General features: G+C 46.4%; 1 protein-coding gene across 1 annotated transcript in view; it reads left to right on the top strand.

Annotated features, from left to right (window-relative positions):
• The window catches only part of RIMKLB (ribosomal modification protein rimK like family member B), a 64548-nt gene extending 49673 nt beyond the window's left edge, over positions 1–14875 (top strand). Inside the window, exons 3-7 of the mRNA XM_073595976.1 lie at positions 1347–1563; positions 9682–9912; positions 10137–10223; positions 12267–12470; positions 14379–14875. Coding sequence (XP_073452077.1) covers positions 1395–1563; positions 9682–9912; positions 10137–10223; positions 12267–12470; positions 14379–14875 — 1188 coding nt within the window. The 5' untranslated portion in view covers positions 1347–1394. The remainder of the gene's footprint in view (positions 1–1346; positions 1564–9681; positions 9913–10136; positions 10224–12266; positions 12471–14378) is intronic.
• Positions 14876–15603: the final 728 nt, after the last annotated feature.

The raw sequence follows: 15603 nt of genomic DNA, 5'->3' as shown, positions 1-15603 counted from the left end.
AACAGTGCTGATAGCTCAGTTCTCCCCTCTACTCTCAACAGGGAGCGATGACTGTTAGCGACTCTCTGCTCCTCCAGTGCTCATTGGAGTGCAAAGCTGTGGAGGGTGTGGCAGAGGCTGGATCAGGCTTTGAGTGGCACGCTGAGAGGCAAAGCCAGCTGCCAGTCCAAGCTATCTGGGTGCATTCCTACATTAAAGTCAGGATCTCGCCAGAGCTTGGAGCAGCTGAGTGACTGCTAAAGTCCGCTGTCTGCCGAAAATGGGTTAGTTACAAGAGTGCAGAACTAGAGCTCTGGCCCTACTTCTCCTTTAATGCTTCTGAACTATAAACCCAAAGCAAGCATGCTATAAACTGGTCAGAATTAATATACTTGTGCTCCGTCCCAAACTCAGTCATGAAATCAAAACAAATGGGATGCAAGTAGACAACTGCCGTTCCCAAAAGGAGCAGTCAGCAATGGCAGCCTACATTCCCAGACTACCCATAGACACAGGTGTTTAGGAAAAAAATACATATTAAGAATGGCCATGTTTCTCTCTGGATCACAGGAGGTGCAGTTCATTTTTGCACTCCTGTGACCCGATTTAAGGTAACAGCTGGCTAAAGCCTGCTGTTGGCTGATGTCACTCAGCCGGTCCTGGCTCTGGAAAGATCCCGACCATATGGACCGGCACCTGGCTCTGCCTCTCAGCAATCCGCTGATGCAGCATTCACCTCGGTGACTATAAATGTGTTTTAATTTAAAAAAAAAAAATTAACTTCTTTACCTGAAATAAAAGGTGTTAAGGCATCTGCCCAGCCTTGACACTATAGGAACAATACTGATGAGCCTCTTATGCAGGCAAACACCACTTGCCTAACAGAGTGGGCACATGGCTTATTCGCACGACAGGTGCTTTCAGTCAAGATGGAGAAGCTCTGTGGGTTAAGCACTTCCAGTTTTAGGATGTTTGTATTATTGACCACAGAGAATGCCCAACCGTCACCTAATCATTGCAGCAAGCCAGGTATGGCTACCCCAAGACTGAAGCATGGGCAGTGAGACGTTGGCTGTGATCATCCTTGTTCAACTGAGATGTCTGTGGCCCATGCACACTGAATCATTTTCTCCCTTTTCTCTGTAGAAAAGACTGGTTACTCCCAAAGATTTTAGTGTATTGGAAAACCTTTGTGTGGTGATTAGAAGTGTGCGTTTCACTTTAGATTGTTGATCCAGGGCGTATCTAGTTGCCTTTGGGATAAGGATGAATCCCCCCACCGTCTCAGCAGTTTGGCTTAGTTTTTGGTTTTGCCCAACTTTCCAATTCTGCTTTTTAACAAAAAACCTTGTTTTTCTATATTTCAGACCACGTCCTAGGGCGACCTCCGTCTGTACATACCAGGGCCTTTGAAGATGTGCAGCTCCGGACGTATCTGGTTCCTGACAGACAGAAGGATAAAAGATGACTACCCTCAGCAGGAGATACTGCGAGCCCTCAAAGCTAAATGCTGTGAGGAAGAGCTGGATTTCCGATACCTGCTTATGGATGAAGTGGTCCTGACCATTGAGCAAGGCAACCTCGGTGAGTTCATTGTGCAGTTTTTGGTAAGACCCCCTAATTGTTTACACCTCTGGTATGTCTGTTGCATTGCACAGGGTCACTATCCTAACATGCCCTGTGTGGGTGGAGGATAAGTTGAATAGGTGGGTGTGCAAGAGGGGCGAACCCCTCTCCCAAGAGCCCCCCAATTGTAGAGATGGTGGTTTAGTGTGATTTGAGTTTTTGCAGTTTGGTATGTCAATCTTTTGTTTTTTACATTCTGAGCCTGGGGGGGGGGGAGATCAATTCACTGTTTACTGATGACCATTATCGCCAAAGGTAAAAGTGATGAGAAGTCAAAAATTAGTTGCCCCCAGAACAAGAAGTGAGGAGAAATCTCAGTGTGGACACGAGTTTCAGGGACAACTGACTAAGAGGGGAGTTTACCACCACTTTGGGAGATTTCCTTTAACTCCTTGTCTCTAGGACAAGTGTATGGAATGGGATGCGGACATCCACCACTGACCCCATTGAATTTTAGTAGGTGTTCCTGGGACCTGAAAGTGACCTGAAAATTGTTTCTCGGTTTCCTTTTTGGGCAGAAAAGTTAAAGGCAGTCTTAAACAGTCAACTTCAGCATGGTATATTCAGATACTTTTTGTACATGATGCCCAGCAGTTCCCCACGTCTAGTCACTAGCTTGTTTACAGAGTTGGTCAGCCGTTAACCATGGCATCCCTCACATTCCGGAACTTGGCATTTTTAGAACCACAGCATGCTTGAGTGCCTTTGCCTGTCTTCTCCACACCCCCCTCCACTTTGCCAGTCTTAAGCCCAGACTCTGCACTCTGCATTCTGAAACACAGCCAGCTGTATGACTGAGTGGAAAATGCAGGAGTAGCATCACTGTACCACAGCCATACCTTCCCCTCTGTATAAACCTTCTACCAGCTGTCCCTGGAAGAATGAGGAATCAGAGCAAGACGCTCTGTAGAATGTAATTGCTGTTTTCTGAAAGCATCGGTGGTTGGTCCGCTTGGCCTGTTATCTAATGCAAAACTTTTGTTTCAAGGTCGCACATTTGTTTGGTCACAAGGTTGGCTTCTTTACTAAAGCTGGAACGCCGATATTAAGTTTTTGAACTTCAGCTGTTTTTAGAAAGATGTCCTTGCAGCTGATGATAGTCAAGTGGAGACTATTCTGTTCATAACGGCACATGGAAATTCTGTGTTGGAGTGAAGCTGTAGTGAGTGTTTAGTGAGCATTTACGCTGTGTAGTTGTAATGTTTGTTTAAACCATCCCTTACTCTAGGGGAAAAATAAACTGAGAGCTGTCACCCTCTAACAGAATATTTGTCCAGCGTACGACTCCAATCATTGTGCTCGTGCAGAGCCACCACTGGTATCCAACACTTCTGGTTTTAGATGGGGTCTCCCGCAGATCTCTGTATTTAACTAACTGTACCATCTACTGTATCCCTCAGACACCTTGGTGAAATATCAGGGGTCTAAACTGATCTATGATGTCTCACTTGAGATAGAAAATGAGATTGAGGACACAGTCCTCATTCTCGATCTCTGCAGCTTCAGCTGCACAGAATGAACAGGAATGGCTCTGAAGAGGCTCCTGTCCACAAACTAAAGCATAGCAAACAGTCTACTATGCTTTAGTTAAGAATGAACAGTGTGAGTGGTTACAATCACTCACTGTGTTCCTTCAGAAAAGGAGGGGGCCGGTAAAACACATATTTACTGACCCGCCGCGCTCCCCATCCTGAAGATCCCCTGCAGTGGCCAGCGGGATAGGAGGGAAGACCACTGATCCCCTTTCCTCTGACAGCAGCAGAATGCCAGCAGAATAGAGGGTAGGAAAGGCAGGCTTTTGGCTTTTGCTGGAGGGAAAAGGATCGGTTCCAGTAAATGCCGCTGCTTGCCGTGGGTTGGCAAGGAAGGGTCACAGTCTACCAGTCACCTGCTCGAAAAAAAAATCCATGGGTGCCTGACCCACAGATTCTTGCCTCTCCAGATCGTCTATCATTCACAGCCAGCTAACAAATACCCAGTGCTTTGCAATATAGGGGAGCATGTGATCTCTTACCAATGTACGGTGCTTCAGCACTGTCACATGATGGAGGGGGAAAAGTTACCACTTCCTTTTAGGCACTAAAACTGGACATTCAGGATTTGGCTCTCTAGATCCTCCTACAGCCTGCTGACCTCTGTAATTTGTCCTATAATGCCATGGAGGTCAGCTGAAGGAACCAGTGAGGCGGGACCCAAGAGCTTGATGGTCCCAGAAGTGTCAGTTTCTAAGTGTTTTTCGAGGGACCATTTCTACTGGAGGGAGCTGTTTGGCATATCTGGCGGGAAAGTTAAGGCCTAACTCCAGGTTTACAATGACTAGTTTTGATCAAGCTGGCCCTTTTTCCTTTTACTAACAGATGTGCCTGCTACCGACAGCTGTGTAAACTGTATGTTGCATCAGCTGCATACAATGCTGTATTTTGGCAGCAGGATAGAGACTGTATCTCTCTTTTCTGGAACAAAGTCAAAGGTTTGCTCAGCCATCCACTAGAAGCTTTGCATTGTCTCAATGCATATAAGGCTTCCTCTGATTGGCTGAGGCGGACGAATGATGTAACGTTCCCCACCTCAGAGGAAGCTTTGTATGAATTCGGAAAGTAAAGCTTCCTGGGAATGGCTGAGCAGCGTTCAGGGAACAGGATAAAACTGTCCTGCCAGAGCACAGCGCGGTTTGCTTTACGTAGTTGAATCTACATACAGTATATTCAACGCTCCCAGCAGGGGTGTGTGGCAAATTTGTGTTACTGATATGTAAATCTAGACTTTGTCAAAAGTCAACATCCAAAGCTGGCCACAGATGGATCGAAATTCAGCTGCCCAAATTTTGACCCAATGAATATGAATGGACTGGTTGTACTGAAGTTGATCTCTCGACTATTAGATCTATCAATATTCTATTCTGACAGCATGGAAACCTCCTGCTGTCAGAATACAATAGCGCAGTGGGAGGGATTACCCCAATACTGACTTGGGTGGTTGATGGGGGATTCGAGCGACTTTCTTTCCTTTAACCAGTAGTTCAAGGAAGAAAAATTGCATAATGTATGGCCAACCAAAGGCCTCACTGAGAACCCATATGGAACCTAAAGATGCCACTCAAGGCTCTAGTAGGCTGTTATCCTCTACTGCTGGGAGTGCATGCGGGGAAGAGCTCATCTTGGCTCTATGAAGGTCAGTGAAGGAAAGGGGAGAATGCCATTTTGTAATGCCCATCTCATATCGTGTTTTGTTATTGAGATGGTTGCTGCTATCTTGCCTTTTAGTATAGCAGAATGAAAATTAAGCCCTGTACACACTAGCCGAATTTAGGGAGTCGTCGGCCGGTTCAATAAAAACTGTCCGACATTCGGTCTGTGTGTATGTCAGTTGGTCCGACAGAAGCCGGCTAGGCTTGGCCAGTTTGTCAGAGGTGCATGCTGGAAAACCAACAGCCTCTCCCCCCTGTCAGAACAAAACAGCTTTGCAGAGGAGATTTCTATACTAATATTGGATGGTTAGTACAACGGCTCCGACTGGAGTATGTACCAGGCTTTAGTCAGGCTATCAAGGGTAGCCTACAAACCAGACACTGCTGCCCTTCCTGTGATCATCCTCTCTGCATAGGTCAGAACCCAGAGGGAGACTGAGATGAGGCCTTAGGCTGCCAGTGAAGGAAAGAAGAAAATCCAGAATTCCACACGTTACACAAACCCCATTTATCAAGACCAGCTTCGGCCTACACCTTCCACACATTTTGCCCCACGCAAGAGCTTATGCATGCCTGAAACGCATCGGGATGCACAGCCTGGATGGTGTCTCGGCTGAGGCTGCTCTTCTGATGGGTTTTGTGTTGTGCAGCATTCAGGATTTTCTCCTTTTTCTCTGCTATCAGCCTATGGCTTCATCTTAGTCTCCCTCTGGGCTCTGACCTATGCAGAGGGACGACTATCACAGGAAGGGCACCAGTGCCTTTGGTTTGTAGGCTGCCCTTGATGGCCTGCCTTTATCTTCATTATGCTATGCTAGAGGCAAGATGGCAGCAATCATCTCATCACCAATACACCATGATTGGAGAAAGGCATCACTAACCCTCATTCCTCCTCCTCTGCATAGGCAACAATCAAAAGCACACGGCTAAGAATTTCGGTAGCCACCACCCAAGTGTGTTGCCCCGGGAGTGATTGGATTGTGCCTCAAGGGCTCACATCTGTGCTGTGGACAGCACAGACACTTATCAGTCATGGTACTTGGCGTCTCAGTGCAAGAGTCTGAATGTGTCCCTTTTGGCTGTGTCAGCACATCCCAGCCATCTCCCTTCACCTTTATCAATCTCTTTTTCTGCTCCGACAAGGCTTTCCTCCCATCAGCATTCTGAGCACTGCTCCCATCAGCTGCAAGCCGTACAGAAGCTGCATTGCGGCAGCCATAAAAGTGCAAATGATGTGAAAGCAGGAAGGGTGCCTCTTCCTTGTAGTTAATGCAGCAGAATGCTTCTCCTTGCTGTGCCGGTCTTGGGCTTTTTTCTTAAAGGAAACCTGTTGTGATTAAATGATGCATGTGCTAGTATGAATACACAAGGTGCTGCTTATATACATGGCACTTGTCAAATTTCTGCTTCATTGTACTAGGGGCCCCAAAGCAAAGCTCAGCTTGACCTGGTCAGAGCTTGGGCATAGTGACCTCGTGCTATGCGGATGCTGCGCAACAGGTCACAAAGGTGCCTGTATTGTATTCTGGGATGTGGAGAGGCAACAAGGGTCAGCATTTGCAAATTGCTGCTTTCAGAGTTTTGAAATGTCAAGTTCTCATCAGAGTGTGGGTTAGTCTTTGAACTTGGAGGTTCAGTAACATGTTACCACGGGGCGATCTCTCGAATACTACAACCTACCTAGGAACGCCCACTCGTCAAGACTGACACGCCCATCAAGGCATTTTGATATTTGAATAATTCATTCCAAGTGCCAACCTACTGCTGCATCAAGGCTGATTGCTCCTGAGTAGTATTGAGGGAACTGATTTTCAGATGGCTATGTACATCGCCTTGCTGGCCCCTCCCCACCACCCATGATCTGCCTGCATTGCATAGAGAAGCACAGAAGGTATCTAATGAAACTGAGTCCAGAATTTATACAGCTTGTGTGAGCATTCAGAAAGCAGGGAGCTGAAATTGCTCAGTGAGCTAATTGGAGGGAAGGGACCCACCCCCCTGCACACAGGAACAGAGCTGAGGCTTCCAATCACAGGTTGTATGCTGGAGCGCCCTCCCCTGTCACCTTATCTATGGTGTCAGGAAAACTTGTCAAGTGATAGAGGAAGGAGGCAGTAGACAGAAATGACACTTGGTGCTCTGAGCTGACAAGTACACACTATAGAGGGATATGCTTTGTTTATATTTCATGTCTGAGGTTTACAAGTACTTTAAACTTTGGTCAGAACCTTTCAGTTATTGGAGAATGAATTGGCTATGGTTACATAGGTTGATAGATGCAACTCCAAGTTCGACTGACCAAAATCATTGGTGGGCATGCCGATGAGGTCATCCTTCTGCTATCCCCTGCTGTAAGCATGTGCACAGCAGCAGAGCCCTGATTGGCCCAGAGTGCCGCCACTCCCTCTCCCAGTCTGAGCCTTTCAGTGCAATATTGGAGGCCGATTATCAAGACCTATTTAGGTACTCAAGCTGGCCCTTTTTCCAGATTGAGGGGTATGATTAAATGTTTACAAACCCAGTCTGAAGTCAATGCTTAAGCTGTTGATAACCCACCTAAAAACATGTCAGGCAGCAAAACCGGTGGTGCTCCTGGGGCTTACAATGTTTGTGTTAATGGCATGCTCATGTCAGACATCTCTTGGCCCCCCACTAATCAATAGCCAATAGGATCAGCTTCCAGTCAGTTGACAGCCAATCACAGTTGTCCCAGGATCACCGATCCTTCGCCCAACCAGGAGTTTTGAACTTTTTAAAGGGATGCCGGGGCAGGAAGGGGTTAAATCTGCACTTGTTTCAATGGTTCATTACAATCCGGATGCAGAAATGATTCACAAAAACTTTTTCTCACCAACAAATGAGGATTCATCTAGCACAGCTTACAATATAGAGGCTTAGTGGGGACACAGGAGCAGAAGACAAAGTCAGAGGTCACTGAGCCCACAACAATGGAAGGTTTAGTCCAGGCCAGGGCGGCAGCTTCTTTCTATTAAAGCATTTTTGCATGGATGTGTTGGAAGAGGCTTACGTGCCGGTGCATTCTCTATTATATGAGGAGGCTGACCGGCAGTTTCCTGTTTGAGCGCTGACCTAGCAATCACTTTCTTCTTGAAATTCCCATGCACGAGAGAGTTAATCAGTCTTGTGGCATCTGACTGCAAAATCCTGCGTACACACGCACACTACGCCTGACCTCGGGGGGGCCTCCGTGTGAACTCACATTTCCCCAAAATGGGAATTGTTTTGTAAGATCGTCATCCCCCCGTGGTCTTCTGGGTAGCCAAGCGCTTTGCTTTCTAACAATTGTTTTCGTTGGCAATTCTGCATGGAAAAAATAAACAAATACATTTCATCTTCAGAATTTTTAAAGTAGTGCGCTTCAGAAACGTAGACATGAGAACTCGGAGGAGGAGATGGGTCCAAAAAAGAGCAGTTTTCTTTCTCATGGAAATTTTTTAGTGAGGAGTTTTCCTCCAGTGGAAAATTTAAAAACTGCTAGATTTAGTTCATTTGCATATTCATGAGCCATTAGCTTTGCTTTTTCCCTTTTTTTTTTTTTTTTTCCTTCCCTGAAACCTACACTAACTTTATAGGCACGTATATATGTGGACACCTCGCCAAATCCAGTTCAGGTTTTTCTGGTGGAGGTTTATTAAAGTAATTCCAAAGTTTCAAGGTGTTTTACCTTCACTGTACAGCAGCTCCTCCTCATATTGACCTAAGCCCCCATCTCCAGCAAAGTGTACAAGAGCCTTGGCTCTCTGGGGACTCTCTCCCCATTGGCTGAGACTGCATCGGAAGCCATTGGTTTCCGCTGCTGTCAATCACAGCCAATGGGGAGAGGGGGCGGGGCCAAGCTACAGCTCTGTGAATACACAGCCAGGGCTCAAAGCGCACCTGCTTGGGTGCCCACATTGCAAGTTGCTTGCTCAGGGGGCACTCTGTAGGAGGGAGGGGCCAGCTTGGGACTGCTGGGATGATCAGGGCTGCACAGAGCAGGTAAGTATAACATGTTTGTTTTTACAAAAAAGCCTAGTTTACATGCGAGGTTGGGGGGGGGGGGGGGGGGTGGACGGACCCCGTGGTTAAGCCATGCTTTTAACAGCCACTTCAAAGGACCGCGACCCCCTTAGAGGCAAAGGCTAAGGGCGTACGCATGCCACTTTGCTTTGTGGCTGTGACAGGAATATCACCCCTCAAGTGAATAGGGCTGCTGTGCAAGTTTCCCGCAACTGCATGCTAGTGCGAGGATCAAGGGGTTAAAGCAGGTGGTACAACATATAATCCTTTCACTGCCTGTCAAATACTCTCTGAAGATGGATGTGAATGCAGATCACTCTTCTGGGGTGCACCTCGTGTGCTCAAAACCTTACTCAAGCTTTCTGGCACTTTAAAGTAGAATTAAACCCTATCATTTTCAGCCAAAGAAGCTGCCATCTTGGCCCCTGTTTAAGCTGCAGCTGCCATGGTGCTGCATGTGATCAGTTGGGACACTGGCCATTTGACAGTTTAGTTGAGGACACAAGCAAATGTGACAAGCCCCTTTCACACATGCGGACCGTTCATTTTTCATCACTTCAGTCTTTTTTTTTTTTCAAAGAGGGGCTGTCGTGGAGGCGTTCCAGCAGTTATATGGGAAATTCTTGTCCCCGAAGCAAAATTTAAGTTGGCCGAACACTGATCAGCCATTCACAAGGACCTTTGTATTTTCTGGATGATTACAAGGCTTCCTCTGGCTGGGGTGGATTGACATCATTCAGTTGCCTCTCCACCTCAGCCAGTCAGAGGAAGCCTTGTAATCATTCAGTCTTGGGGCACGGGTTTCCTGTGTTTAATGTAAGCTCTGATCTTGACACAAATTTAAAACTTTCCTTTTTCTCTTTTCGCAGGCCTGCGTGTGAACGGAGAATTTGTTACGTCCTACCCACAGGTTGTGGTTGTCCGTGTGCCTACCCCCTGGGTGCAGAGTGACAGTGATATCACCGTCCTTAGACATCTGGAGAAGATGGGCTGTCGGCTAATGAACAGGCCACAGGCTATCCTCAACTGTATAAATAAGTTCTGGACTTTCCAGGAGCTGGCTGGCCATGGTGTACCCCTGCCTGATACATTCTCCTACGGTAAGTGTCTGCTTTGGTCTGGATGCTTTGCCCATGCAAAATCAATTTTACAGGAGTATTGTTCTTTCGACTTGGCAGAAAGATAATTTAAACTTTTGCAAAAAGTTACAACATCTTTATTAGAAATTCTGTTTCTTCTGAAAGCTTAAATTTTTTACTAAAGGGGCCTTTTTAAAGAACAGTGGTCTCACTACATTTATACTGATATTTGTTTTTATTTAAAGGTGGTCATGAAAACTTTTCAAAGATGATCGATGAGGCTGAAGTATTGGAGTTTCCTATGGTGGTGAAGAACACTCGGGGTCACAGAGGTAAGCGTATTAAAGCCTCTGGTTTCCTGGCTGTGTGGAGACATCTTTCTGGGTTAGTTTACAGAAATCTGTTCCCCTGCTGCATCTACACTGGGATCTAAGACCACTGATGGGTCAGACTTGAGAAATTAACCGGTGACTGTCAGTCATCGGCTCTGTTCTGCCCCTCCCTAGCTAGAGTGTTGGGCTTTTGGAGGGGGCAGCAGTGGCTGGCTGAGGCTCTCAGCAGCATGTGGAGGGGGCTGAGGCAGCTCATGGTCAGGGATCTGGGTGGATCCGGACATAAGTCAGGATCTCTCCAGAGCCTGGACCGGCTTTAGGCCGCTGTATATGGGTCACAGGAGTGCACAACTAAATGTACACCCGTGACTCACAAGAGAAGCAGGGGGCCAAAAGAGCTTTGGCCCTAACGCTCCTTTTAATGGGGTAGACATTTGGTCATGTAATCCCTGCTGAAAGGAGCAATCCGAGTCACATTGGCTGATTACCTTTTCATCAGAGATAATGTGACAAGTGCCTTGGATTTGGTTATATGATCAGCATACTGCCATTCTCTCCCAGAAAAGGTGAACACTTCAGCTTTTCCATCCCTTTTTTTTTCCTTCAATCTTCTAAAATAGCTGCAAATTAACTTCAAATTCTTAGGGTTTTTTTTGTTTTGTTTTTTTAAAGTGTTATGCCAGGAAGTGTTACAGCTTCCTGTATAGCTGTGATTAACTGTCACTTTGGTTGGGAGTCCATCCTGCTGGTTTCCATTTGTTATTGTGACCAAGAACTGTGACAGCTCAGTCATGGGGTTCAGGGAGTTTGAGCATGTGGCCAGTACTACATGGATGGGTATATATAGCCCACCTTTTGCTGCCACGTGTACAGCGGGTGGGAAAGGGGTTAACATTTATGCTTATATTCACTGCTGTCAGACTGGCTTCTGGTGAAAAAAGGCATTTTGAAGGTGTCATAAAATACCTGAAGCCATTATTATACATGCCAGCTCAGTCAAGATAATACCCATCTCTGTTTTAGCTGATTGTGACTGATATTTGGGGGTTTCTGCAGTGAAATGATAAAATAGAGATGTAGAGCTCCGGATCACAATTAAAGTCAGAATCCTATATATAGGCATTTTTATGTTTGTGTTTTTTTTTTTTTTTTTTTTTTTTTTTGTTTTGTTTGTTTTTTTTTGGGGGGGGGGGGGTGCATAAGTGGCTCTTCTGTAAATACAAAGCTTCCTCTGATTGGCTAAGATAGGCCAATGACGTAACTATCTCATACTGAGCCATTCAGAGGAACCTTTTGTATCTGGAAAGTTTGTATCTGAAATATAGTTAAATATGGTGGCACTTATTCTAGAATGTATAAAACTTAGCCCTTTTGATTTTTTTTTTTGTTTGTTTCTCCTATATGGTGTTTCTTGTGGAATCTATTGCGTGTTCTTTGGTCAAACTGGCCATTTTTTGACTATCGTATATTTCTGAATTCTTTGTCTTTTAAACTTTGTACTGCGATACCAACTCAATAAATTGTAACTCAATTGTAAATAGGGGGAAAAAAAAAAAAAAACCTCACTGTTCAGAAAATCTTTTACATTTGCTAGAGAACACATGCTTAAGGGGTTCCTTGAAGCTCCCATTAGGGCACTGGTTCTCAACTCCTGTCCTCAGGACCCACTAACAGGCCAGGTTTGCAAGATAACTGAAATACATCACAGGTGATCATTTGCTGCTCAGTGATTGCAGTATTCTAGTCTGCATCTCCCCAAGGTAATAATTAAAATTTGGCCTGTTAGTGGGTCCTGAGGACAGGAGTTGAGAACCACTGCATTAGGTCTTTAAAAAGGATGGTGGAATTCATAGTTGAGCGAAATACTATTTCCTATACAGATAGCTTTGTATAAAGTACATGCAAGTTTGCAGTAGATGACCAGAACATCATTGCATGTGCTCTTTTATGATCCTCTTTCTTTAGAGGGCTGAGCACCTGTTGGTTTAAGCAGTACCTTTTTTTTTTTTTTTTTTAATGTCTTTGTATTTTTTTTCTTTCTAGGTAAAGCTGTGTTTCTAGCTCGGGACAAGCACCATCTGGCAGACCTGAGCCATCTCATCCGCCACGAAGCCCCGTATCTGTTCCAGAAGTATGTACAGGAGTCTCATGGACGGGACGTTCGAGTCATCGTCGTGGGTGGTCGCGTGATTGGCACCATGCTGAGGTGTTCTACAGATGGAAGAATGCAAAGCAACTGCTCTCTAGGTGAGCAAGGACTGAGCGCAGCGTGCGTTTATCATACAGGCTCATTAAGCAGTCTGACAGCTGCAGTGACTATTAGTTGCCTGTGGCAACTAATGGCCTTCCACATAGGCGAATTGTGGACTTAATTCTCATTTAGCATAGGTTAACAGAGGCTGACTTTTTTTTTTTTGGCATGTCACTGTTTACTTACCGGTAAACCTGAACCAAGCTTGCCTTTCATTACCTGGCATGGCTGCACGCTCCTTCGAGAGGAGAGTGTCAGATGATACAGATCAGGAGTGGAGCCATATTGGCTTAATTAACAGATGTACAGAGCTTGTGTCTAAAGGTACTAGACACTTGTTAAGTGACTGTTGCTTTTTGTCCAAGGGAGAAACTTATGTGTTAGAAAATAGGTTATCTTACCTTTAGCAAATATGTATTGTTAGCATCTAATACTGCTATCCCTGACATAGCCCATTGTTTCTGCTGTTTGTATGAATGGTGGCTACCGTGCTTGCCCCCTTTCCTTGGGCACCAGTCATGTAAAATCCCTGCAGTAGCTGGCTGCAGTTGGAGCACCTGGGAGTCTCAGGCTCCTAGTCTGCCCCGCCCTCTAGCAATAAGTGATGGCAGAGCAGTGTGCAAAAAATGTGGGTGGAGTCAGAAGGCAGACTGCCACAGCCTAATGTGCCACAAACTGGCTGACAGTCCCTCCTATTGAATGCTTAATTTTCTATTGCCTTATGTTAACTGTGGTTTGATACAGCGGTGTTTAACACTAAAGGTCATGTTGGTGCTTCCTCCATCCCTCCCTGTGAGGGAAAATACAAATAACACATTCAATGTTACTTAAGCAAAGGTAAATAAGTGATGGTGAGATTTTATTTCTAAACCTCCCAGGGTTTAGCTTTAGGTATTGTAAACTGCTGAAATACAGGCAGTCAGAGGTGTCGGCACATACTAGCAGCTTTCGGTAAGCTCCACTTCACCCAGTTGACAGACTGTTCCGGTTTGGCTATCTTCATCACTTCAGGATAAGGCTTGGGATGGGGCACTATAATTTCCATGGGGCACTACGGGACTGTGGCACTATTCCTCCCACTTTGGGCACTAAGGGAATGGGGCACTATTCCTCCCACTTTGGACACTAAGGGAATGGGGCACTATTCCTCCCACTTTGGACACTAAGGGAATGGGGCACTATTCCTCCCACTTTGGACACTAAGGGAATGGGGCACTATTCCTCCCACTTTGGACACTAAGGGAATGGGGCACTATTCCTCCCACTTTGGACACTAAGGGAATGGGGCACTATTCCTCCCACTTTGGACACTAAGGGAATGGGGCACTATTCCTCCCACTTTGGACACTAAGGGAATGGGGCACTATTCCTCCCACTTTGGACACTAAGGGAATGGGGCACTATTCCTCCCACTTTGGACACTAAGGGAATGGGGCACTATTCCTCCCACTTTGGACACTAAGGGAATGGGGCACTATTCCTCCCACTTTGGACACTAAGGGAATGGGGCACTATTCCTCCCACTTTGGACACTAAGGGAATGGGGCACTATTCCTCCCACTTTGGACACCAAGGGAATGGGGCACTATTCCTCCCACTTTGGACACCAAGGGAATGGGGCACTATTCCTCCCACTTTGGACACCAAGGGAATGGGGCACTATTCCTCCCACTTTGGACACCAAGGGAATGGGGCACTATTCCTCCCACTTTGGACACCAAGGGAATGGGGCACTATTCCTCCCACTTTGGACACCAAGGGAATGGGGCACTATTCCTCCCACTTTGGACACCAAGGGAATGGGGCACTATTCCTCCCACTTTGGACACCAAGGGAATGGGGCACTATTAATTTACGGTAATTACCATCTGCCCCGCCACCCTCACAATGTTTTTATTTAACAGGAGGTATCGGAATGATGTGTACGCTAAGCGAGCAAGGAAAACAGCTGGCCATTCAAGTCTCCAACATCTTGGGAATGGACGTGTGCGGTATCGACCTGCTGACCAAAGAAGACGGCTCCTTTTGCGTGTGCGAAGCCAACGCCAACGTGGGTTTCATCGCCTTCGACAAAGCCTGCAACATGGACGTGGCCTCCATGGTGGCCGACTACGCCATCTCTCTCCTGCCAAGCCGACTGACCAGACGAATGTCCCTCCTCTCCGTCGTGTCTAGCGCCAGCGAGACCAGCGAGCCGGAGCTCCCGGGGGGAACCTCAGTCTCAGGAGTTGACGTGCCCGCTCCACTGCATCATCACGACGCCGGAGACAGCATGAGCGCCAGCTCAAGCTCTGTGGACAGTGATCCTGACACTGCCACGGAGAGGGAGCTTCTCACCAAGGGATCCATCTTTAACATGAACCAGCTTCTCGCCAGTGAAATCAAGCTTTTGGTGGAATAGATGGGATTTGGGGGGGGGGGGGGGGGGTGTGAAAAGTGGGTTGGGAATGGGGGACGGGGAGGAGGGGGGGGGGTTGGGGGGGGGCGCCTGTTGGGGTCAAGCACGTGTAAATATTGACAGGGCCATTACTGCTGGTGTTGAGGGGTGGGTGGGGAGGGATGGATGGGGGGTTAATACCGGATCCCTGTTGTAAATGAGGCTGCACCACTGATCTATGAGTTGGGGAGTGTGGAAGATGGGAGGTGGGGAGACTTCTTCCATATTACCTTGGACATGATGTTTAAAGGGGAAGTATATCGGCATATTTTTACTATAAATAGTTTAACCAAAATTTAAAGGTCAAATCCTCCCAAAAATTGGTGTGACCCCTAGCTGGCTTGTTAAGTCTCTAGATCGTGGCCTCCATCACCTTCCACCTGTGGAAAAGTCCATCAGAGATGGGGTTACAATAGTAATAAGGAGCCAACCTGCAGTACAGGGTATTATCTGAGATCCTTAACAAGCTCTAGGGGGCAAAACCATATCCACGATACTGAAGTCTGTTTTGGCTCATTTAGTACTTTTTATTCTCACATACAACTACAGTTTCCAGTTTGTATATGAATTTATCTGCTGCGGCTTGAGCATTTCCGCTTTCGGAAGAGTTAAGTCGTTGGCTTTGGCATGTCATTGGGTGTGCGTGCTTCTTTTTTTTTTGTTTACAAGACGTGCGTTGCAACTTTTGAGCA

This window comes from Aquarana catesbeiana, linkage group LG08 (genome assembly GCF_042186555.1).
Source record: "Aquarana catesbeiana isolate 2022-GZ linkage group LG08, ASM4218655v1, whole genome shotgun sequence".
Taxonomy (NCBI): Eukaryota; Metazoa; Chordata; class Amphibia; order Anura; family Ranidae; genus Aquarana; species Aquarana catesbeiana.
This window is presented reverse-complemented; position numbering and strand designations above follow the sequence as displayed.